The sequence below is a fragment of the Cervus elaphus genome, chromosome 16 (genome assembly GCF_910594005.1).
Source record: "Cervus elaphus chromosome 16, mCerEla1.1, whole genome shotgun sequence".
Lineage (NCBI taxonomy): Eukaryota > Metazoa > Chordata > Mammalia > Artiodactyla > Cervidae > Cervus > Cervus elaphus.
The window spans coordinates 17367366-17393403 of record NC_057830.1 but is presented as its reverse complement, the minus strand read 5'-3'; the positions used below and the strand labels follow the sequence as shown (position 1 = coordinate 17393403).

At 46.4% G+C, this 26038-nt stretch overlaps 1 protein-coding gene across 7 annotated transcripts in view; it reads right to left on the bottom strand.

The window, feature by feature from the left end:
- The window catches only part of ABCA1 (ATP binding cassette subfamily A member 1), a 133169-nt gene that overhangs the window by 28645 nt on the left and 78486 nt on the right, over positions 1-26038 (bottom strand). For 5 of the 7 annotated variants that reach the window (XM_043927175.1, XM_043927173.1, XM_043927177.1 and 2 more), the window contains 20 exons: positions 25288-25427; positions 24835-24951; positions 20709-20906; positions 19728-19933; positions 18749-18925; positions 16975-17197; positions 15091-15312; positions 13848-14052; positions 12616-12729; positions 11758-11929; positions 10594-10725; positions 9600-9742; positions 9234-9371; positions 7761-7981; positions 6202-6280; positions 5272-5474; positions 4133-4181; positions 3831-3944; positions 2599-2747; positions 610-734 (listed from right to left, as the gene is read on the bottom strand). In XM_043927175.1, the coding sequence (XP_043783110.1) occupies positions 610-734; positions 2599-2747; positions 3831-3944; positions 4133-4181; positions 5272-5474; positions 6202-6280; positions 7761-7981; positions 9234-9371; positions 9600-9742; positions 10594-10725; positions 11758-11929; positions 12616-12729; positions 13848-14052; positions 15091-15312; positions 16975-17197; positions 18749-18925; positions 19728-19933; positions 20709-20906; positions 24835-24951; positions 25288-25427 (3127 nt within the window). Of the gene's footprint in view, positions 1-609; positions 735-2598; positions 2748-3830; positions 3945-4132; positions 4182-5271; positions 5475-6201; positions 6281-6307; positions 6381-7760; positions 7982-9233; positions 9372-9599; positions 9743-10593; positions 10726-11757; positions 11930-12615; positions 12730-13847; positions 14053-15090; positions 15313-16974; positions 17198-18748; positions 18926-19727; positions 19934-20708; positions 20907-24834; positions 24952-25287; positions 25428-26038 lie in introns of all 7 variants that reach the window. The other 2 variants (XM_043927178.1, XM_043927179.1) reach the window with 1 other exon arrangement.

Sequence of the window (26038 nt, the reverse complement as noted above, 5' to 3'; positions counted from 1 at the left end):
CTTTCAAGCTTCCCTGAAGCTTCCCTTGGACACCACTGGCACACTCCTCCATACAAAGGTTTGCAAATACTGTGGGACTGAGGAAAACTTCTGCATAAGGAGATGGAGAAATTCCTTTGTTCTTTTGTTTGAAGCACTGGATTGTTACAGAATAGCGGTATTTTTGTCTGAAAAAAAACATGAGCTATTATCTGTAACCTAAAGACTAAATAATAAATATGTGAATTGCACTATGCAAAAAACAAGAACTTGGAGGTGTGAGGGTCTGAGTGTATGGAAACCCTGTGTTCAACCACAAAATAAAGACATAGTGTAAGAATCCAAGTATATTATAGCTCAAGCAGATTCTTCTGCAAGGGCAGATTATTTATGTAAGACATGCATGTTCCTGAAAACAGCGAATAGAGAGGAAAGGAGTTCAAAGCCCTGTTACTTCAGGTTTGCTTCACTGCTGTTCTCGCATCTATCATGAGCTTGTGTGAGGGCTGTAGCCATAGCTGATAAATCCATGCCCTTGTGTAACTGAGTCCCCCTCCCCTTGGCCCTCAGCATAGTAAACACCCTGGTCAGCCTGAGCTCTCCCCCTGGGTGCAGAAGGCAAACGCATACCTGACAAACGTGTACTGTTCATTGTACATCCAGGGCTGAAGTTCCAGGCTGGGGTACTTGCCAAAGGGCGGCACAATCAAGCTGAACACCAGGGCGATGCATACAAACACAGCTGGCAGGACAATCTATAACCAGGGGGCAAGGAGGGAGAAGAATTGCCAGAGAAAGACAAAGGTTAGAAAGAAGGCCATTTCAAGTCCAGGTAGCCTCAGACCAGCCAGCACTGGGGTGTGTGCAGGGCCTAGCTCCATCAAGACATTCTTGGCAGGTTGGAAGCAGTGGAGGCTGAAATCTAAACCCCTTCCCTTGGGTGAATTTCTGGAAGCTGGCAAGACAAGGCCTGAGTTTGTGGCCACCTGGCAGGGGCACCGAGCTGAGGACTTCACAGAGTAAACAGCAGTCACATGTCAGGGTGACTCAGAACACTGGGTCCCTCTTCTCCCTGAAAACCTGAGGAAGACCACACTGGCCATGAGCCCAGCTCAGCACCGAGGAAAATTGAGAGCCCAAGCATGGACCAGAAGGCAGAAGAACTGCAGCTTCGTTCTGTCTCTCCTTCTGTCTCTCTCCTATATCCATCTGAAATCACAACCCCTATGGCCTCAGTCTTGTCTGCGATCTGCAGACAGACCAGGTTACCCATTCAGCTCCCATACTCTGAGAAAATCACTATACAGCACTGCCTCCATGGAATGGGAACAGCTGCCATTTCTTTATCTGATGGCCTCAAAAAGCACAATTAATCCTTACTAAACCACCTTAAGGGGGTTGCCCAAGTGGTGCTAGTGGTAAAGAAGCCGCCTGCCAAGGCAGGAGACATAAGAGATGCGGGTTTGATCCCTGAATCGGGAGGATCCTCTGGAGGAGGGCATGGCAACCCACTCTACTATTCTTGTCTGGAGAATCCCACGGACAGAGGAGACTGGCAGGCTACAGGCTATGGGTCGTAAAGAGTCAGACACGATGGAAGTGACTTAGCACATGAACAAACCACCTTAAGCTTTACACTTGTACCTTTTCTGAAAACAACTTATACATATTTTATAAGCAAACTCTAAGCTCCTTCCATTTATTCCTGAGAGATTTACCCTTTAAAAAAAAAAAAAGATTCAAATAATGCCCCCGGTTCTAATGTACTCAAGTTTCAATGGAGAAAATTAATTATTATGTGACTAATTCCATGGGAAAATACTATATGAGCATTATCTCATTTAATTATTACTACAACCCTAACTAGTAATATAATTATCACCAATCAAAAAACAAGGTAATTGAGGTTCAGAAAGACTAAGCAACTTGCCCAAGGCCACATAGCCAAGAAGTAGCAGAACCAGAATTCATACATAAATCTATATGCTGCAAACTCATATTCTTTGCATCACCCACATAGCCTGTGGGAAAGAATCTCTGTAACTTCTTTATACTTCTTGATTTTGTAGATTGGAATAATTTAATCCTCCCAACCCAACAAGTTAGCATGCAAACAGAGAATAACAAGTCTTTTCTGTTTACCACTTTTTTCTGACCCCTGGTTATCTTTTCTATCAGTCTGCAGTTAAACATCAACTTAGAGAAAAATCAAGTCTCCAATAAGTTCATATGTTGAGTGCATCTGGGCATATCATCTCTGAAGTTTTGAAAGTTTAATTTGCTCATCCAGTTTTTCTAGACTTTGTCCTTGTTACAGTCTCCTCTAAGAGAAAATTAACACACACAGAAATTTCTAATTTGAGACCCATTCCAAGAATGTACTCATAACATATCATAGGTACTATTATTATCATCCCCATTTTATGGATAAGGAGATTGAGGCTAAGAGAAGTAATCTGTCAACAGATATATAAGTGCAAGAAGCAAACTGGGATTGAAATACAGATAATCTGGCTCCAGTGTCCATCTTCTAACAATGATGCTACCCTGCTTTCACTGGCCGGGAGCCTGTAGCCCACCAAGGAAGTCTGAGTCCTTGGCCAGGAACACACTGCTCACCTGAGCAAAGAATCCCTTCCGACTCCGTCTGGCAATCAGCAGTCTCTTCCACAAAAGGGCCACAAACTGCTGCTGTGTGAGCTTCCAGCCCTTCACCTGGTAGGAACCTTTACCGTCCACCCCACTGAGCAGGTCTGTTTCTCTGGATTCTGCAGAAAGCCATCACTGAAGGTCAGAGATTATATCAGGCATTTGTGACATCCCCAGCCTCCTCCCTCCTGCATCTTTAGCCACCACCTTGGAGGCTTGTGTTTGGAGGCAGAAGTAAAGGAATGAAAGGCTTTTATGACAAATTCATGTCCATGGAACAGGGATGACCCCAAATGCACCACAGTAGCAGTCTCTGCCTTTGGTTCTTGTCTGATGAGCACAGAAAATTGAAGGTGTCTTGAGACAGCTGAAGAGACGTGTTCACACATAATAGTTACATCAAGCCATTCAAATGAATCGAGTCATCCTCAATTTCTTACACAATATTCTATAAAACAGGCCATGTCTGTAGGCTGACATACTTTGAGAACATATAACAGCAACTTGTCTCCCGCCTATTATATCTCTAGCTAAGAGGTGGACGCATTCAGGTGATCTAAGTGCTAACAATGTATGAAGTTTCAGAGAACACGAGAGTTGCACATTCAACATGGCAAAGGGACAGGACAGCCAGGAAGGTTTCTGTTCAGAAAAGTTTTCTAGAAATCCTCATCTTATACAGATGATTTCTAACTGCAGTGACCGAACGTCTCACCAATATTTGCTTGATTTCCTGTCTCCCCTTCTCTATCCCAGTCAAACACACATGGATAAAGTCTTCAAAAATAGCTAAGTTGAAGGGTACAATCAACTCTAGTAGCAAATTCACCTCATTCTTTCAAAATCATCCACCCATTCAAAGAACATTTATTCCACAATTAAACACCTAATGAATATGAGAAAACTGGGACTCTACAGAAAAGATAATAAATGGATTCAGAGGAATAAAGGGCTGTCTTCTAATGTGTATCTCGAGTGAGAGGTCTCAGTGCAGTGCAGGAAGTGGGCAGGACAGGCTCTTTCAGGTCTGATCGTATGCACAGCACCAGAAAGGGGAAAGTGGCTTTTCTCATGCTCTCTCTTCTCTTTAGACCCTGTAGGCATCCATCATCCTGGTTCAAGGGCCTTGAAAGATAACACCAGAAAACACAAGAGGGAAATTCACTTTCAAGCAACAAAACACAGATCTCGCCGAAACGGACCTGGATCTATGTCGGAATCATTTGGATCCATAGCATCGTCTTCAGTAAAAGGGCGAAGACAGCTCTGCTTGTCCCCAAAGACTCGTCTGTTTCGTCTTGCTGGTAAGGTGCCATCTGGAGGCAAAAGGAAGGAACCTCACGTTTTATTTGTAATAAAACAAATTCTCTGAAACTTTAAAAGTCTATACAGGAAAAGTAAGAACGTCATAAAACAATTTGAAGGGAAAGGCAAAACCCTGGTGAGCTAAGAGAGTCTACAGGTGGCACAGCCCAGAGGGCATGCAGTCCCTTTGGAGGGTTACCTGAGGTCTCGGCATCCACTCCACTCTCTTCAGCCACTTTGAGAAATATCTGAAAAATGAGAATGAGAGGATTATAATAAGCACCACACTGTGAGAGCAACTGTCATGATTATTACATGACTGAACACGCGAGCCCCTAAAGACATAACGTAAAAGCTTCATTTATTGATAACACTTTGTCAGAGTCACTTGGGAGAGAAGCCATTTATACCAGAGAACATTTCCCCAGTGGCGAAAGCTATCAATTCAGAAAGTCACTTTCAAACTAAAGCTATGACATCAGGACACTGCAGAAGGAGGAATTTGTTCTGAACCTACAGGGAATGAGCCAAGCGGCTTCTTCAAGTCTTTGGCCCGAAATCTTTGAGCAGGCCAGCACCAAAATAGGTTATCCAAGACAGGATGATCAGGAGAAGAGGCGTTCCCTATCACTAGATATGTGATGGCAGGGTTTCCAACATCAGAAGGCAACCTGAACTAGACAGGTGATTCCCAAACTCTGATCTACAGATGCTGCCCAGGAAGCATGCAATAAAAGCACAGACATTAAGGTCTTACCTCCAGGAATTCTGGTTCAAAGACCCTGGAGTTGACATTTTTAGAATATTCTCAGAAGATTCTGCTGCACAGGCTAACTTGGGGACTACTGGGACAGACAATTTTTATATCCCTTCCAACCCTCGAGGTTTCTCTAAAGAGAGGCACTGCTTACACAGTGATAGAGTGTGGGCTTTGAAGCTCAAAACCCCTGATCTGAATCCTAGCTCAGCAACCCTTCATGTCGATTTTCTCATCTTGTTATGAGGACTAAATGAGTTACAATGATTGAAAACAACAAAACAAAAACAAAACACACCCAGGTTAGCCCAAGGCATAAGTAGGTTTTCCATAAATGCTGGACTTTTCCTAGGTGTGGTCATGACTCGGTCACACCAGGAGCAATCCTCATTTCTTCCCTACCATCTCCCACTGAAGTCTTAAAGGCATAACTGGGACCAACACTGCCCAGATGCCAACGACCTGAGGGCTCAGTGCCTAGGTCCATGGTGATCCTACTCCCCCAGTGGACATGCAGGCTGCCTGTCTAGCCCCGGGATTGTTGGCCCTGCTCAATTCTGACAGTCAGTCACTGAACTTACTTCTTCCAGAGTAGTCTCTGAGATGCCGTAACTGGAGATGCCTAGGTCTGAGAGCCGGTCGTCAATTTCGTGGAAGAGTTCCACAAAGGCTCCCTCTCTGGCTGCCTCATAGGGCAGCACATAGGTCAGCTCATGCCCGATGTCTTCCACCAGCCGGGCCTCGGCCACATGCTTCCTGATGAGGTTGGAGATCGCGGAGACATCTGTAGGGACCGCAGCACAGATATGATACGGCTTGGCCAGCTCAGGGGCCCCCTTCCTTCATCCTCTGCCTGCTCCTCAGAAGCCCACTGCCTGCACACCACAGCTGGCCCAGACACTGAAGTCATTCCACAGGTTGCTCTCTGGCCCGAGGGTCCCTGGGGGCAGGGACTGGGTCTTATTCACCTTTGCATCACCAAAGCCGGGCACAGTGTAGGCCCTCAGTGTATGGTGGGTAGGTGGGGGTGGCTGGCTGAATGACTTTCTGAGGTTGAAAGCCTAATGTCTATTGCCAAAAAGCTAGGATTGTTCAATGGAAAACCTGACTAAAGGAGCCTTAAGAGGTTCTTCCTCTTTCTCTTAATCTATTCAAGGAAGCTCCTGTATTTATCTCAACAGAGGATTAATCAAACAGTTCATGGAAGGAGAGGTCTTCCTGGGAAGAGCCAGTTGTTAGGGTAGAGCAGACTTGGCAATGGTAAAGGCTTCCATTCCATATGTATCAGTGGGGACTTTGGACTCCTAGACATCCCTCATGAGGGAGGTGTCCAGTGTCCAACCAGACCCATTCATCTCAGCTGAATGGGTGGGGAGCCACCCCCCACCCCAATCATCTCAGCTCTCTGGGACACTGCCCTGCTGGCCCCCAGACCAAGCCCAGGCTCCCCAGCAAGCGCCACCAAGCTGCACCTGCTCCCGCAGCCACCCAGGCCCAGCCCAGCAGCAAACCTTGAGTCAGCGCCACCAGCCTCTGCACCTCTCCTCCTGTGCCTCCACTCTGCCCAGCTGGGGGAAGCTCAGACACCACCTGAATAAGAAACCCCAGAGTCCTTACCGATGGTCAGCGTGTCACTTTCATGGTCGCTGCCCAGGCCAGCATCAGAACTGCTCTGAGAAACACTGTCCTCCTGATGGCAAAGAAGGAGGTGAGAAGGGGTCAGGGACTGAGCAAGGTACCGCCTTCACCGGGGCGGGGCTTCCGAGAGGCTCCTGTGTGTGAGGACTGGAGCAAAAAGTTTCTCCTGAGAGGCATGCAGCCAGGCAGTCTTGGCTTCTGAAGCCACTGTCTGATCTAACATGTGTGTGCTGTGAGCACAGGAAGCAGAGTTCAAAAGAACTCTGTCCTGCCAATGCATACTGTAGGGACCTCCCTGATGGTTCAGTGGTTAAGGTTCCGTGCTTCCACTGCAAGGGGCATGGGTTCAATCCCTGGTCAAGGGATTAGATGCCATAAGCCATGTAGCAAGGCCAGAAAAACCCCCACAAACCTCTAAGTGCTGTAACCAGGCTCTCGTCAACAGTCTTGGGCATGGGATTTACCTGCCTGGTTGTGTTGTTTGGAGCTTCTCAAACTTTAATTTGTGTCTCTTCACCATAGGACCTTGTTAAAATGCAGATTCTGCTTTAGCAAATCTGATTTGGGCCCATGTTTCTGCGTTTCTCACAAGTTCCCAAGTGATCCCAATGCCACTGGCCTCAGACTATACTTTGACTCACCAGACACTAGTTAAAAGGTAAACAAGTGGACAGGAGGTCAAGGATGGGATATATTGCTAAGTGTTTTGAGTGCCACTGCTGGAATACACAAATAAATCTCAGACATGTACTGCAGTACAGGGGAGGATGTACCTTGCTATTGGGTTCTGGTCCCTCCTCTGTTATGCACTTGTTGGATGACCTTGAATGAACTAAATCCCTACAAGCCTCACTTCCGTCATCTAGGATAATAAGTACAATACCTCCTTCCCAGGGTTGCTTTGTACTCTGAGATGATGTTTTTTTTAAAAAAAAAAAAAAGCCTACAAATGATAACAATGCTACAACTATTATCATGATTTTCTTTTACGCCCAGAGTCTGCTGGATTGAGTGTTTGGCATGAAATCAGTGCTCAATAAATATTTGCTGTTTTGTAGTTTAAAAGTTTAGGTCAAGAAGATTTAAAGGTAATGAGGAGACACAGCCGGGCATTCTGCAGCCAAGGCTCTTAACTCTTGGCAAACCTCTCTTCCTCAACAACATTAAGTCCTCTAAGGACCTTCTCCTACACTCACTGTGTCTCCATAAGAAAAAGAAAATGGAAAAAAAAAGAAAAAGAAAATGGGATTGAGCAGAGCTAACACGATGGGAAAAGAAGTCTCTGTAGCTTTCCATGCAGGAGGTACAACATGACTCCACAGGGCACAGAGCAGGGAGCTGGTGGCCTCAAGGTGGCAGACTGGGGCAGGTATGGACAAGCCAGTCATAGCCAGAGTCCTGATTCCCCGGACGCACTGAGACTGCAACTCACCTTTTTCAGGTATGACACAGTGCTACTGCTATTTCTGCATGAGCTGAGGGAAGAGTCCACGTCCTTCTTGACCAGGGTCAGGTAGTAGCCTGTCCCCAGCTGGTTCTTTAGGAACAGGGAGGAGCCCACGCAGCAGAGCTTCCCGTGGGAAATGATGGCGATCCTGTCCCCCAGGATGTCCGCCTCATCCATGTGGTGTGTGGAGAGGATGATGGTGCGGCCTGCCAGGCACAAACACAGGGACATGGCACAGGTGAGGCTGGCCATCCTCACTGCTCACAGGGGCCGAAGCTACAGAAATAAGAGCCGGGGGACACCTGGGAGAAAGACCCGAAGGCTGTGTGCTTGTGACCCCCAGGCTGGTAATGTCGTGAGGACAGCTTCTGCATCCTCATATAACAAAGGGCAGGAATGTTTATCTGGGAACTAGCTTCAGGCCAGCAGTGTGCTAGCTGGTCTATGCGCTAGTGTGCTAGGGCTCATTTAACTAAATCCTTCATAAGGCGGGCTTCCCTGGTGGCTCAGTTGGTAAAGATTCCACCTGCAATGTGGGAGACCTGGGTTTGATCCCTGGGTTGGGAAGATCCCCTGGAGAAGGGAATAGCTACCCACTCCTGAATCCTTGCCTGGAGAATTCTATGGACAGGGGAGCCTGGCAGACTACAGTCCATGGGGTCGCAAACAGTAGACACAACTGAGTGACTTCCACCTTTCATAAGGTAGGAATTAACCACCATTATAGATAAAGACACTGAGGCAAGTATAAAGGCTTTTCCAAAGTCTGGGCCAACTTGAGCTGACTCCAAACCTGTGCGCCTTGTACCATACCATCCTATGTATCTCCTACCCTGGTGGCTCAGCAGTAAATAATCTATCTGCAATGCAGGAGCCCCAGGTAGATGCGGATTCAAGCCCTGGGTCAGAAAGATCCGCTGGAGGAGTACATGGCAACCCACTCCAGTATTCTTGCCTGGAGAATCCCAACAGATAGAGGAGGCTGGCAGGCTACAGTCCATGGGGTCACACAAACTGACTGCAGCTCTCCCATCCACTCAAGTGTTCCTCTACTTTGTCAACATGCAAGCACAGTGCACCACGTGGGGACACAAATACAGGATGACACAGCCTCGGCTCTCAGGAATCTGTCTGCAGGGGACCATGATTATACTAGGCAAGGGAAAGTTCTATGTTGGAGGGGGCCCAGGGGGCCCACAGAGGACGCCCTTTGTCCCCATTTCTCTCCTCCATGCAGGCCCCTAGGGATTGAAGTGCAAACTTGAAGTGTCTTGTAAACCAGGCCTCCTACTTGCAGACCAGGGCTGAGCTCAGAGTTCAGCTCCATATTCTCCTTGAGAAGCAATTCTGCTGCTCTAGCAGGAACAGCCCTGAGATACAGCCAGTCTCTGAGAGCCCTTCCCTCCCTTCCTTCCTTCCCCCTCCCAGCCCAGAACAGAGTAAATACACATCAGTGACCTTGTCGGTATTTCAGCAGCAGCTCCCATATCCCCCTGCGGGAGTAAGGGTCCACACCAGCTGTGGGCTCATCCAGAATGACAACCTTGGATCCCCCAACAAAGGCCAAGGCCACAGACAGCTTTCTCTGCATTCCACCTACGGTGAGAGGAGACAGGTCCCAGACCAGCCCAGTGAATGACGGCAGAGGGGGCAAGAGACAAGTGGAGGCACCCCCCTGGGGACAAGTCCTGGACACGTTTCTGACCCACCCTTCCCCTCCCTTGAAGCAGGGGACCCTAGGGCAGCCATATTTCGTGTGTGTGTGTGTGTGTGTGTGTGTGTGTAGAAGGTGAGGTGGAGGAGGAAGGCAGCTTTGGGCCTCACCTGACAGCTGACTTGTTTTGCTTTTCAGTTTGCTTGGTGGCAAACCAACATCCAAGGCCATCTGCTCCATCTCAGCTTTCACATGCTTCTCGGAGAGCCCTTTCAGGCGGGCATAGAACCAAATGTGCTCCTCGACAGTCAGCCTGGGGACAGAGGGGCAGGTCACTCTGGGCCCCCAGGACACACAGAACACAGTGCCTCCTCACCCAGAACATGACAGGCACATTTTTCTTTCCCCACTTTTTTTTTTTTTTTAAAGCTTTATCCATTTTTGCAAGATAATCTCCCGGAAGGATTCAAGGCAGAACCACAGTGAGCAGCCACATGAGCTGTTCGAGAAACAACACCAAAATTGTGACAGGTCACATCCACTCTACCCCGCAGGCCTGATGGCCACCCATCAGGCAGCAGCAGGTCCTCGGAGAGCCTTTCTCCATGGCCCACCAACCAAGGAGCTCCCTCAGCCTGGAGCTCCCTTGAACCTCAAAGGACCTCAGCCCTGACAGAAGAAGGATCCCTGTAGAGGACACAAGTCTGAGCTGCCCACTTAGATAAGAGTAAACCAGGGCCCAGAAGGGGGCGCCCTTGCCCAAGGTCACAGAGCTCACGTCTCTGTCTGCTCACCACAGGGGCTCCCTGATTGCTGATGGGCAGGCTGAATGGGAGCAAAGTTCTGAGCAGGAAGCATGCAGCCCACATCCTGAGGGCCCAGGGTACCACCTCAGGTGGCCTCAGGGAGGGTGTGTGGGGAGAGAGGGTTCCTTGCTCTAGAAGGACAGCAATAGACGGCACCATTTCCCCAGCCCCCATCCACCGGCTGGACCAATGTAACACCTCCCACCCCACAACTCACTTTTCTAAAACTGAAGGACAACCAAGTCTCAACACGTCCAGGAAGGTGAGGCCTGCCACCCCTAAAGGTGGTAAAAACGCTTAAGTCCAACTCTGCCCACCGCTCCTGACACACCTCCGTAGAGGGGCCGCTGGTACTCACATGTCGAACAGCACATTATGCTGCGGACAGACCCCCAGGTTCTGCCGGATGGTGCTCATCTCGGAGCGGATGTCTTTCCCTAGGATGTAGGCAGTGCCCGAGGTGGGAGGGAACAGCCCAGTCAGGATGGACCTGAGGACAAAAATGTGAAAGTACAGGAGTCAGCGTTAGCACTCCTGCCCTGGAGACGCTCCATTCTAGGCTGCAGAGCCCGGGCGGAAAGCAGAGGCAGCAACCCTCCACCCTCTTTCCTTCCTAAGAGACCCCAAGGGACACCCACACAGCAAAGGACTCTTTGCCTCAGTGAACAGATAGGGGTGGGCCTATGTGTTGGAAATGGCAATTTCAGCACACGCATTTTTTAACTAAAGAATCCAATTTGCAATGGGAAGTACAGCTTAAAACACACATTTTGTATGCCTAAAATCATGTTCGAGTTAAATGGACAAAGTAGAACCAATTATGTAAAGACAAAAATAATTTGTGTTAGGATTTTTTAGATTTTAAAGATTTTTAAAGATTTTCAGCAATGTTCGCAATATATTAATTGTGCATTTAAAAAATACATAACAGGAAAAAGAAGTTACCTCCCCCACCACCAACATACCCTCTGAAATGGTTGATGGGCTACACTGAAAGCCTCTGAGGGTAACTCTGGTGTGTTTATGGCCCGTGTTCCCTTCTGAAACTGCTCATTATTAAGGTTCTTATAGGTCCCAGAGAAGGCAGTCTTACAGCCAGCTGCCCAGCTGCTCCTCACATCTGCTTAGAGACAGAGTTTCCAGAAATTGCCTTCTCCCTCCAACACAGCCTATCTTCCTTTTCACATCCTTGCCTCCCAATCCTGACCAAACCAGTCCCAAAGAAACCCTTTCTCAGATCTGCCACAATGTCAGGTTCTAAAACACTGCAGAATTTTGAGAACCGAATGGGAAAGGTCATCAAAAGGTCCCCAGCCTACTTTGACCTGAAGAAATAGCATCTAGGAAAATCCAGCATTTGGAAAGCATTCTCGTGATAAGATGATATTTTTACACTCATGGACTCCTCAGGCGCTCTGCCCTTGCCCTGGGCAAGCAACACAATGTCCTTAGGTATGAGTTTCTGACTATAGGAAAGAACCTTCCTGCGGCTGATTCTGAGAGAGCCACACCCGCTTCTTACATGGTGGTGGTCTTGCCAGCTCCATTGTGGCCCAGGAAGGAGGTGATCTGCCCCTCGTAGAAATTCAAGGCCAGGCCATCAACAGCCACCTTCATGCCATCTCGGTAAACCTTCATCAGGTTCTGAATGGACACACCTAGTTTCAGATGGGTGGGTTCCTCCTCCATGCAGACTGTGAGAAGACAGGACAAAATCAGCCCACAGAATACACTAACAAGTGGAAGGTCAAGACGCAGGGTCTTGTAATTTTACAACTGTCCTCTCTCCATGGCTATTTCTGGTTTCTCAGGCAAGCAGGCAACAAATCTTTAATTAGGGCCTTACTGGGCACTAGTGTTGGTGATCGGAATACAGTGAGAAAGGTGCAGAGAGGCTGGGGAAGAAGAGGAGAAATGGCAGGAGGAGCAGCTGGATCAGCGGGCAGGGGCAGGTGGTAAGGGATCTCATGAGCCATACCAAGGACGTCACATATCACACTGGTGAGTGGGGGCAAGGCACAGAAGAGATCAGCAGAGGAGGGACTTCTGAAAGATTTAGGAAGCCATACTGAGCACAAAGTACGTGTATATGTGTGTGAGGGACAGGTGGAGGTGAAGGGAGAGATCAAAAGTCACTTTTTTTTTAATGAAGCCAAGAAAGCAAAGGAAATGTTCCGTAGGAACTCAGCAACTCCCCCAGAAGTCAACAGCCCTGGACACAAATGCAGTCAAGAACTTGGAAAGGGGCACCTCATGTGATGTCTCTGCCCCCAGGGGGGTTTTAGACTCTTCAGGGAGGGAGTCACTCCTTGCCCCCTCAAGGAGGGTCAGGAGGGGCACCAGCACGGCAGTCAGGGGGACGCAGGTGAGCAAAACTCACTTTCTGATGCTCCCTTCTGGCTGGAACCAGGGTGGCTCTTCTCATCACTTTCCTCGCCGAACCAGTAGGACTTAGTACAAGGAAAATACCAAGGCCTGGGGATTCCATACTGGCCTGAAAGCCAAGCACAGATGTGAGCCGAACTCTGTAACGCCCCAGTGACCCCCAGGTATCCCAGACACAGCTTCCTTGATGTCTCCCCATGACACAGCTGTTGGGAGACAGGACAGAACTGAATAGAGGTGGGGGAGGAGGGGCTGACATTTGCTGAGCTCTACTATGCATGACCAACACCCTGCACGTCTCTGAATCTTTCCAGCAACCCCATGAGGCAGGTTATCATTCCCACTTTAGAGATGAGGAGACTGAGGGATTAGTGGCCCACTCAAGACCACTCAGCCAGTGACGTGAAGGACTCAGAATCTGAATCCAGATCTGTGCAACACAGAACTGCACATTCAGTGTGGGACATTCAGGTAGTTCAAGTAGGGATAGGTAATCAATATTTCATGGCCACTCCTTTGGAGAAAAATCAGAAAGTGAACCAGAAAGGGTTAAACTTCACTCTCCCAGAATTTGCTCTTCTATGAAAATATATCCAAGGCAGGCCTCAGTCAAGATTTATTAGGGAAGTATAAAAATGAACTTTTATGACTTTTGATTAAAGCATAGGCAAGGGCTTAGCACCAATGTGTGTCTTGTTATTCATAAGCTGTACTCAGGAAACAGAACCTCTGCTGGTGGTAACTCGGGGGATACAGAATTTGAGACCTGGTTCGGCTTGGGAGGGCTCTCCTGGGCAAGCTGACTCAGTGTAACCCACTTGGGTTCACCTCCCAGCACCTACTCTTACCAGTTATGTGGCCACAGGTAAGTTATTTAACTTCTTTGTGTCATACTCCTCTCATTCGCAAAAACTGGGTAGAACAGTAACTCCCTCACAACAGTCTTATGAGTATTAAATTGAACAAAAGCATCATTTATAAGACATTGTGCAGGTGCCTGGCACATAGTGCTCAAGAAATAAGAGTCAGGTCAGTAGTAAAAGCTGTACTTTTAGCATCAGTAGCTTCTCCTTAGAGATAATTTGTTTGCCATAGGTCTAAAGCCCTAACCACTTTCCAAGGAGACCTGGGCCCTGCAGAAATTCCAGCACAAAGAGAGGAAAATGAGATGGTTAGAAATTTCTTTTTCTTGGATGAAGACAAAAGCAGTGTGGAAGTCCAGTGTACCTGGAAACACAGCCTCGATGTACCATGTCATCACCCCGTAGAGGAAGGTGTCAAACAACATCATGGAGACGGAGGTGGTGAGGTTGAAGCCATCCTCCTTTGTGGGGCTCTCAAAGAGGTTGTCCCACTGTACCCCAATGCCCTGCTCCTCGAAAAGGGCGAAGTACTCACAGCCGAACCCAAAAGCCACAGGAGACATCAGGCTCTGTGTAAAAGAGGCAAAATTCATTCATCCATCTCCTTGTCTCTCATTTTCCTATCACTGCTAATGTAAATGCCACCTGGAGAAATGTGAATTTGTGAAATGGATCAATTACAAGATATGGAAATATTCATCTACAGAGTCCCTTCAGGGGAGTGGGCTCCTTGACAGCATATAAAGTGATTCTATTTATAAGCACTCATTATGCACACACATTTCAGAAATGCATATATGATGGCATATAAAACTTTTAGAATTTTATGCTTCTAAAGATGCCTCAAGGGCTCAGCAACTGTACCTTATACACACACATACACACACACACACACAGAGGCATTTTTCAGGGTCCTCTCAAGCTCCCTGCTCAGTCAGCGATGGGCTCAGTGCCATAGGAACCTGTCTGGGGCTGTTGATACCTAATGGGTCCAGACAGAAACACTTGGAGCATCTTATGGGGAACTCAGGAAACAACTCGCTCTTACAGGGACTTGCATACTTTCAAAGGCCTCTCCTCCTCTGTACAAAGGAAGGGAGTAAAGTCAGGGATTTGTGGGGCGATGGGGCACCTGTTCCTCAGTCATGAAGTTTAGAAAATATTACTCAAGTTAAACTTCATACCAGACACAAGGAAGATAAAGGTCCAGCACAAGCCAGCTCTGACCTCAAGAACTTTCAGTTCTATCTGTGGCTGTGACTTTGTGGTGAGCTTAACATGGTCAACAGAGCTGGGAGATCAAAGGCAGAACTGGCCTCTACGCTCTAAAGGCATTCCCCAGGGCCATTTACCCCCAGCTGGCCCATGGTGCAGTCTGGCTCCCTCAAAACTATCATTCGATTCAACTCAACCAGTGTTCACTCAAAGGCCTAAAGATAAACTACACAGTCCCTGCTTTCAAGGAACATACAATCTAGAATTGAGGGTTAAGTCCCCGTGGAGAGAGAATCTCTTAACTTCTGTTCTCAGCCTGTACTACGAAGCAGGGGTGAAATACCAGGGGCGGCTGTGACTGCAGGTACTGCCGAAGGGCCAGAGCGACTCACCATGAAGATCTTGAGGGTAAAGCCCACGTAGTCTTGCCACGCCACGCACAGGACATACGGCAGGTATAGCATGAAGTAAATGATGCCCCCACAGGCGGCCGCCAGGTTGGCTCTGGAGAAGAGCGTGCTAATCAGGAAGCACTGCAGGATGGTCACCGTGGCGAACACACACAGAAAGACAAACACCACGCTGGGGTCGCTGTAGGGTAGCAGGTTTCCCAACTGGGAAGAAAGAGACCGAGTAAGACTCTCAACAAGCAATGATCCATGGGAAGCAGCCAGGGCTTACCCCTAGTCATCTTAAAGATGATATAGAGAAACTGCGCTGTTCATTTTTCTGGTGAGTGAACTGAAGTCTACAGAAGGGAAATGACCAGCCCAAGACCACACAGCAAAAGAATAGTAGAGTCAGAAACAGAACAAAGTCCAGGCTTGATATTCACCCAGGTTCATCTCAACAGACAGTTCTGTTCATTGTTTCTCCGAGAAATAATTATCACCTTGTATAAGGACTATGAGCACCAAGAAAGAATTGCAGGAGATAGCATCCTATGTGACCCCTCTCTCTCTGAAAGCCAAGGAAAATGGCCAGGCCATCCCCTGCAAGAACGTGCCATGGATTCTGGAGCCACACAACCATCCAAACTCTGTGGACCTGCCAAGTTTCTCCCAAGTAGTTGGTTCTGTTTCACAACGACCTACGAACACACAATTGGCAGAGCAGTTCACACCCACCAACCACAGGACCCCCATCCTGGCCACAGAGCTCAGGCCTGGCAGTCAGATATCAAAACATGAGGGGGGGCTTGATTTCAGCAAGAACTGCTCTGCCATACTGCCCGGTGACCTCAGGGAAGTCCTTAACCTTCCTTGGCCTCATTTCCTTGTATGTTAAATGGGTTACTTAGTGAGGACATCATAAGATAGCACATGCATGTGTTTTAAACAGTGTTTGGCAGTCAGTAAGTGCTCACTTGTAATGATTAGTAGCTAGTATTCAATTGTTAGTTTTTTTTTCCTTGGTACCCCTCTGCTTTTAACAACATTTGTTTTTAAAAGACGTATTCTTTAATGAAACAATTGAGAAAAAATTGGCACGTAAATCTATTAATGTAAGGGGTGGACATAGAACTGCACTGTACAGAGTCCCCTTCATGGAAAGGCTTGCTGACTGGCTGTCAGCGGACAGCCTCAGGTAGCAACTGCTCTGGGTTTGTCCCAGTTGCAGAAAGCTGCCCAGCTCTGGGGCGCATCTTTCTAGTTACTACTTGAGGGGCCCAAGACTATGGATTGTCAGAGAGGGAGGCCTTGGGGTAACCTAAAGGGCTGGACATTTCAACTCCATGGCCAGAGTGCCCAGGGGCTTAGCCATGCATCACAGTTCAACTCCTGTCTCTGCTCAATCCTGCATCCTCTCCGTTCCTTGTATAGATATGGATCCCTAAGAAATAAACATACACCAAACTCTCTCTCAGCCTCTGCTTCCAGAAAACCTTAACCTACAACAGTATATATCCTTCTGATTATGGTTTTTAGAAATTCTGGCAGAATCACCACCCAATACATATATCTAGGAAAATGAGTAACTCTCAGATACCATCACAAGCCATCGCCAAGCAGACAGCATGGTGCAGTTAAGCACATGCTCACCTAGGACATGAGACTCCTAGGTTCAGTCCGGCTTAGCTACTAACCGGCTGGGTAGACACTGGGCAAGTTGCTGCCCTTCTCAGGGTCTCACCAAGTTTCATCACTTTTCCCAACTATAAAATGAAGAAATTGCAGGGACTGCACCTCTGACCCTATCCCTCCCAAAGAATCTGTGCTTTTCTTCTGAGCCAGTAGCCCGGGGAGCACAGGGAGGAGCCAGTGAAGCAGCCTTACTTTCAGGATGACCACCAGTAGGCCGGCGCTCACAAGCAGAGGGATGAGGCTACTGATGAACCAGCTGAACCAGAGGATACCGTTGTCCAGGCCCATGATGCGCATGGTCTCCTTCAGCCGCGCCTCCTTCTCGTACACAATGCCCTTGATGATCACAGCCACTGAGTAGATCCAGGCCAGCGTCATGAAGAGAGGCATGGACCGGCTCATGACCCGCAGGAAGCTGGAAGGGCAGGGAAGGATTAAAGGCAAGAGTGAGCCAGGCTCCTGGGCCAACAACTCTGGGCCTGCATGCAAGAGAAATCACCAGAACCAAGCCCGAGATGGGCAGACCTGTGCACCCTGACAGGAATGCTTCGCGAGTGGGGCAATGTAGTGATTAAAAACTATTAACAAAGTGAGGCCAAAGTTCTTTGAGGGCTTGCTTTAGTAACTAGACATCAGAGGTCATTAAGCTAAATGTGATTTTAAGGTACTAAAACAAAGCCAACAAAACCAAACACCCAACTCATTGTCTCATGAAAGTTCAGCATCTTCAAGGTCATCTCATTATCAGCTTGCCTTGCACAACTGTTATAACAGATGGTGCAGAAACACACTTCGGGCAGCTCCTGTCAGTAACACTTCAGATTTTAGATTCCAAACGAGAAAATGAAATGCAGTGAAGTCAAAGGGACACAGAATCTAGACTCTGAAACTCAAGGTTCAAGTCTCAGCTTTACCACTTATGCACTTACAGGGTATGTCACAATAGACGTGTCCCCATCTTAATATGTTCTTTCTAGAGTAAAGCTTGGCTTAGGGGGGGTTCTTGGAAAAATCTTCCTTTGGAAAATACTGACTAATCTTTCTGAAGGTGGAAAATAAGATAAATCCAGGTGACCTGGAAAAGCTAGAATGAACCCTGCAAGTAAAAGGTGGTTCCATAAGAAGCTGGGAGAAATACAAGGAGAGTAACCCTGCTACTTCTGCAGTCTGATCTCTACGCACACACAAACACCCACACACTTACTCTCACCCTCACACAACAGAGAATGAAAGAGTTTCCAGAGTTTGGAAGAGACATGACATACTTCAGATGCCTGCAATAACGACACCTCTGCCCATTCTTGCTCTCTCACAAGAAATCATGAGCCACAGAGCCACAGTCCCCACCTGGCAGCACAGGGACTAAGCACTAAAAGGTTATCTAAAAAGTCTAAGATAAAATGGACTTGTTCAGTTTTATTTGCATTGTTTGAAAATGTGGTTTACCACTTACTGAGAAGAAGAAGAAAAATTGATGTGAAGTCAGCTCTTCAAGGTCCGTAACACTGTATCTCTCTGTATTTGGGGGACATGTGGATGTGTGAATATATTTGGCATGTGCTCGTCATGACACATTTTAAACTTGGAGATTGGGCCAATTTTGACCAAAAGGATAGGGTGTGAAAAATAAAAGTTCTGGTAACCGTAGACCAGAAAGGAGTGAGGATTACTAGTGTGTGGTATGTGTTGATGTGTGCCTGTGCCTCAAACTGTCAACTACCTACACCTAGCATCTTATTTCCTGAAATCTCCACACAACTTCAAAAACAACTGTTTTGCAGTAGCCACAGTCTTGTTTTCATCAATTTTTTGACCAGTATCAACACACATATAAAATAAATTTAACCAAAGCATTTTGTTTCCTCTCTTGGCATGTGTGTGTGTGCGCATGCGTGTGTGTGTACACACCCCACCTGGGGACAGTGCTAACCAGTTAAGTAAAGGCGGCAGCTGACTGGTAACTTACATGTCATCAACATAACAGGGGTAAGGCATCTGCTGCATGTACACGCCAGTTTTCTTCTCTGTGCCCGTCAGCACCCTGATGATTGCCTGCTCCACCACGTCCTGCAAGTAAGCGAAGCCTCCCCAGACATACCGCATATCTTCAAAGGGGTCAGCCCGAGGACCAGGGTCCCAGTACCTTAAAACAAGCCACAGATGATTGAACATTCCTTAGAACCACACAACAAAAAATTCAATCACCCACAAGCCCACAACCACTACAGAGCCACTGTTTTTATTTCTGCATCATACTTTGTGATCTCAGTGACGCGTGCGTGCATACTAAATTGCTTCAGTCTTGTCCGACTCTTAGGGATGCTATGGACTGTAGCCCACCAGGCTCCTCTGTCCATGGGATTCTCCAGGCAAGAATACTGGAGTGGGTTGCCGTGCCCTCCTCTAGGGGATCTTCCCGACCCAGGGATTGAACCTGTGTCTCTTAATGTCTCCTGTACTGGCAGGTGGGTAATTTACCACTAGCGCCACCTGGGAAGCCCTCAGTGATGTGTACATGTTTTTAAATAGACACAATCGGAACGAGCAAACCACTTGTTGGTTTGGTTTTCTTCCCTCCTCCATTGTTTCCTAACATTACTACAAGTGGACGTGTCAAAATTCACTTCATCATTTTTTATCTTGGTTATTTGCCCCCTTTTATAGAAATGGATACCATTAGCACAGGGAACCTAATGTCTTTTTCCCTCTTTCTTTGTTCCAGTTGATTTAATTCCTTCTGACTAATGGAAATGTGAAAAGAAAAGACAAGGATATTTTATGACCTTCGAAACAGGTGTCTCCACCATGAATGTGCCAGTGACACCAAAATCATGCCACTGATTTATCTTTGTTTGAAATTCTTACAAAATTATTAAAGGACCTCCCGTCACACTAGCTGCTCCTGACTTCTCTAAGACTGGCTGGTACAATGCGATTCCACTTACCCGTCCTTGATCTTATTCGTCCTCTCCACATTGTCGATGTCCATCCGGATCTTGTACTTGACATGATGCGGTAACTCGACACTGCCAGGAGCGATTCCAGTGAACACGACGCCAGCCCAGAACTTGCGCTCATCTAAGAGTTCCATGGACTTGTTGATGAGCAGAACCTCTGTCGCTACTGGTTCTAGCTTGTTCAGGTTGACACACTAAAGGAAGAACAACCACCGTGAGCACGCTGACGGCCAGGAAAATGAGCAGTGGCCAAGGCAGCGTCTACACTAAGAGAGAAGCGCTAAGTGCGTGTCTTTTTTAATCCGCATCCTCTCACATCATTCTCCAATATTCGATTGAAAATGGATTACTTGGGTTTTCACCTTAGCAATTTAAGAGAAATGTTGAATGTATTTTAGAGATAAGTTACTCATACTGATTTTTGTGGAGGGAAAGGGATTTTCTACAATGATCAGGCCTCATTTCCTTCTGTTTTCTTAGTAATTCTGAGTCATAACAACTAATCAAACAGACCAAAAAAAATTTCATGTGTCCCTATTGAGTCACATCATTTTTAGGACTCAAATTTTTTAAATGTAACCAGTCCTGTTAGATTTTACGTAAGTTTCGTAAGAAATGCTTTTTTAAGGGAATGCTTTGCTGCCATTAGGTAGCTGGATATCAAAACAGGAAAAACTAGAAGACAATGGATAGAGATATTCTTGAGTCAGACAGAATAAAGCTAGAAGTCAGGTCTGTTTCTGTCTGTCTGTCTCATTCATTCAACTAACATTTTTTTGAGTGCCTTTTCATACACCACCTATATTTTTAAGTGTCTTTTCATACACAACATGTATTAGGTTGGAGGGATGCTACTATAAATAAGATGACACAAAATTTCTAAACTTTACTCCAGTCTGAATCTTACTGCATCATCTCAGAGAAAGAAGCCAAAGCCTTTTCTAAATGGTCCATGGAACAGTTCCTCACCTCCATGAAACGAGAGATGGTCTGGATTGCCTGGTTGGTCTCATTGAAGGCTTCTCTCCAGGTGTACACGGAGCCATTGGTGGACTGCACATCCTCTGGGTGTTTGGCCAGAAATGCCACGATATCTTTGGCCTTCCAGTCTAAGCCTTCCAATCGCTGTTCCCAAAAGTCATCATTGCCTCTGCTGTCCAACAGTGTCTGCCATTCCAATGACAAAGTACAACTAAGTCTTGATGAGTGCTATATGATTTACAAAACCCTTTCACATACCATTGTCATTTTTTTATCTTTGTAAAAACTGTGAGGTAGGGAACAGTGTTTCTATTTTACAGGTGAGACCACTGAGGCTGAAAAAAATAACTTTTTACCAGGGATGAGTCATACACTAATAGGCATGGAGTTGACCAGTCAATGTCAGTCCAGCCTGAATCCAGCTTAACAGTAAATGCTATTAACTGCAGTAAGAACAATAATCATACTCTATACAACTACTGTTGGATTAAACACTTTACCTCATACAACTCCATAAGGAAGGTATGTCTAATAGTTTCCATTTCGCAGATGAGAAAACAGGTTCATAGAAGTTAAGTCCCTAACCATCAGGTCACACAGCCAATAAGTAACAAAGCCAGGATATGAGACATGGGCTCTCAGATTCTATGGCAGCTTCCCCCTGCATTATATCATCTTCTTCTTTTGAGAGCCAGGCTGATAACTCCTCGTAAAGACCCTAATTTCTAGACTGAATTAAGACAAACCTGTTTAGCTTAGGGAAAGAATGCTGCTGTTAAACCAAGTGAAACCTGATCTTTCCCAGTTACCGGATGCATGGGTCATGATGAAAAGGAGGCCTATCTTCCCTTTCTTTTCCCTTAGCTGGCTGGCTCTCCACATGGGTCAATATGGAAGAGCAGGAAAATCAATCAGGCGCTCAACCAGGAGGTGCAGAGGACCAGGGCAGAGGACTGCAAAGATATGCTGCCAGAAAAGTAGGTCTGTTTCAACCTCAGCTCATGGAAAAGAGAATCAGCCACAACTCCTGTCATACCTTCAAGAAGGCAGATGAAACTCTGACTCTACTGAAGTGGAATCTCTAAAGGTCAAACTCTGCTATTCTTAAAATTAGTCTCATTTCTACTAACATTATAAGCTTTTCCCCATGTGGCTTCATATTTATTATTTTAATGGGAGCATAATAGTTTTTATAGGGAATATAAACTATAACTTCATTAACTATTCCCATACTGTGAAACATTTAGTCTATTTCTAATTTTTCACAAAAAAACAATTATTATAGCAATAACATTCTGTTTCGTAGGGTGTCTTCTTTCTTTAAAATTATTTCTGTATGGGATATATCCCTGAGGGTGTGTGGAATGGAAGTACACGGGATAGCACACTTTTTATGGTTCTTACAATTTTCATTCCAAATTGCTTTCCTATAGGGAATAACAAATTATATTGTCATCAGTTAGGATATGTATTTTTATTAACATAATAGATACAAAATGGTATCTCACAAAGGTGCACAGGGGAATGGGTTAGTGATTCTGAAATGATTTTATCTGAGACTTGAACTGAACAAATAAAACCTGAGTGAAGACACGCAGTATTTGAGGCGAGGTCTGCCCCGCCCAGTGCAGCTTCTGAGCAATACAGCCAAGGAGAGCAGCAAGGCCTGAGAGATGTACCCAGTGGGATCACTGACTACATAATTCTAGGGTATGAAGATCACCCTCAGGAGCAGTGTCCATGGAGAAAGCAGAGGCTGAAAGTGAAGGAAACAAATAGCAGCTCAGAAAGAACAGTTGAGTATCAATGGGTTCCATGACTCAACAAAGAAGTGTCTCTACATCTGTGGGTGCCTCTGGATAGAACAGGTGCAGACAGTGCCAGACACAGCAGAAGATAAGAGCTATCATGGAGTAGAGGGGTGGTTGCCGGGGGGCTGAGGAAACACAGAGGTCAAAGGGTATGACGTTCCCATTATTAGATCTGAGGATTTAATGTATAGCATGGTGACCCTAGTTAATGATACCATCCTGTACACTTACACTTGTTAAGAGGTAACTAGGTGAAGGAAGGGACATGTTACTTGGCTCCAATGTGGTGATCATTTCACAGCGTACACATATATCAAAACACCAAGTTGTATACGTTAAATACATCCACTTTTAATTTGTCAACTGCACCTCAATAAAGTTGAAAAAAAGAGAGCTACCCCAACAGAACCAGAAGTCTCAGGCACTGACACATGTACCAGATGTGTGGCTGCAGGGGGTGCAGAGGACGGAGAAGTCCAAGCTTATGGAGTGAAGTAAATACTCCTTAGTAGAGAAAAGAAAACAGTTAGAGGAAGCTCCTTCAACTTCTACCCACAGGCTGATGAGTCCCTAACTGGTGTCTCCAGCCCATCCAACCAGTTACACTCCAAGCCCTAGTATCCCCTGACTTGTTGGACGTCCCTACCATCCATCGGCTAGAAATTAAGAATCACCCTGAAACTACCCTCTCTTTCCCTCCTCCACAACCAATCAGTCTCCAGGTTTTACCCCACCAGTGAGCCTCTGCCCTGGTCTCTGCCTTCCATCTTTCCTCTCTTCAACTCACCTGTCAAACCAGAGTAATGTATACATTGCCAAACCCTTCCATGGGTTTGGCAATGGTGTCTGAGAGCTTCAAGTAAAAGTCCTTGGCTTGACACCCAAGGCCCTCTCTACCACACACTGTGCCTTTCTCCCCAGCCACAGCTCCTACATTTCCTATTGCACATCCTGGGCTCTCCAGCAGTACTCCCAATGAATGCCACGGCCATGTTGACAAGGGTCTCATCCCACAAGAACTGACAGCCTGTGACCTGCTGGAGCATCCAAGTCATACTCTCTATTTAAGAACAGGGGAAGCATCTATATGCCTACAAACTAAAATTCATGGAGTTCCTTCAATATGGCCCCTCATTACCCTCTGAGGCTCGGAAGGAGAGAAGTCCAACAAGAAGGAATGTAGATTCTAAGGAGAGGACCAGAAGAAGAATCTGAGACCACAGCAAGATCTATGACACTGTTTGTGGCTGGACCACATGAATCTCTTTTGGAGGAGAGACTGGAGCCCAACAGAGACCATCCTTGATGGGTATAAGTTGTTGTTGTTGTTGTTGTTATTAGTCAGGAATTATTCACTCAATCCACACAAATTATTGTTCATGCTTCCCTGACGAAAGTCCCTTTGTTTTTAAAGCCTCCCAATTTAAGAATTAAATTGCAGGACCAGTGCAGCAAAGATGACTCAGCTTTCCCATCACTGGAAGGCCCCCAGGGTATGGTCCCTCCTAGGGCATCTTGGGAGGGTCCTCAGCCTGTGAGAGTACCTCTCAGGGTAGATATACCACCCATAACACCCAGCTGCCCTTCTGATCAATGACGTGTCAAGACAAGAAACCTGGCAAAATCCATCTGTGCTTCTTAATAGCAGCAGGAACAAAAGGAAGAAGCCTCTCTCACCATGGAGACAGGAAATAGTCTAATGATTCTCTAACTCAGCCCAAGGCAGGATGATGTGATTAAATGGCACTCAGACTCAAGCAAAGGAGACATTTCATTCTTGCTCGGACTCCTCCGCTTCTGAATCCAATTGTCTTTAGAGCACTTATCCCTTTTCAAGTGGTTCTGAAGCACTAAGTGAAATTCCCCTCTGCGTAGTAACAGCGGCTCCTCACTCACACGGCACCTCAGGGAGCAAGTATCTGTGATGAGTCTGCAGGTCAGAATAGGCTTTTGCTCTCACACCTCTGTCCAAGACCTACCAGGACCCAGTAGGACTGAGTAAGGCACTGTGGCTCTACAGCCAGAAAACAGTCAAAGTCTTGTAATCACCAAACTCTTCCTCCAAATACCAGTCCTAAGTTTCTTGGAACTCTGATTTTGACTATCAGACGCCTTGATACTGACGTGCATGAGATGGTGTGATCTGTGCACCATCACCTGTACCTCTGCCAAATGACCGCCCTGGGGCTTGAGCAGTGCTCAGTCCCTCTGTACTGGGTTCAATGTAAATAACTCTCCTCTCAGTCTCTTCTTGGGAAGTAAAGAGCATCAAGCAGGCACACAGTAATCAGAGAGACACTCACCCGGACAAGGTCCATTTCTGAGCTGCTCTCCATAAAGGTCCAGATCTTGGGGCTGAGCTCTTGCCACATGCCTTCTAGATCATGAAACACAGCCAGTTCCTGGAAGGTCTTATTCACCTGGAGTCAACCAGGAAGCCAGGAGCAGCAAAAAATAGAAGAGGGGCAGAGACATGAGAAACTCAGCTACTCCCTGAAAAGAGACTCCATCACCGAAGCCCTTTTCCTGTCCTTCCCATCCCCACGAAGTGCCTGCCTGCAGTGGGGATTCAAACACCCAAGACTGGAGAGCTGGCCCTCAACAGTCAGCAGGGGCCTAGGTCAGACTGGAAGTCCTCATTCTTTGGAAATCCCAGAAAATTATACTCAATATACTCCATCTGAAGCCACCTTTACATTTTTGTTCTTAATTCTAGGAAGAGTCTGTTGAGGGCCTCTCGGGCCCAGGTGGCTTACCTCAGTCATAAGCTGCCTTGTGACCGGAGTGTCAGGTGTATACAGGATCTTTCCAACAAGCAGGGGCTTGAGAGCTTTCCATATGATGCGGGAAAGAGGACTGGACTCCAGATTCTTCATCAAATCATTGCAATAAGGAGCTGTGAAAAGAATGAAAGGCAAATATTTGTATGCATGGTCATACATTTGTAGAAACTAACAAAAGCTTTAGAACCAGCTGGTCAGTCATAGGTTTAAATCTCAGCCCTGCCACTTAATGGTTATGTAACAACTTCAGATTTGTGCCTCAGTTGACTCCTCTGTAAAATTAAAGTTAATGACATCTACTTAGCAGAGATGTGGAGAGGATTAACTGAGATGATATCGGTGGAGCCCCTAGAACAATGCTGGATAAATAATCAAAGTTTATTTTAACACTGATGATGTCACAACTGAGACAATATAGAAAAACACTTTTTACTACGCACAAGCCTAGAGTTGTAACTCTAGGTGACTTAACACCAGCCTTCAACACTTTGTTTCCACTGGAAACAGAGGGCTGAATTTCAGACTTTAGTTTTCAAGCAGAGATAGAAAATCTCCCTTCAATTACTATGTCTCATAACAAGTACCTGTAATAAATGTAATGAATATCCCAAAGTGAAAAATCCAAAGTCATAATAGATAATAAGGTCTGATTATCCAGAAAGATTCCCAAATTTTTAAAAAATTTCACTCTGGGTTCTTTTAGATTCCAAGTATCCTCTACATG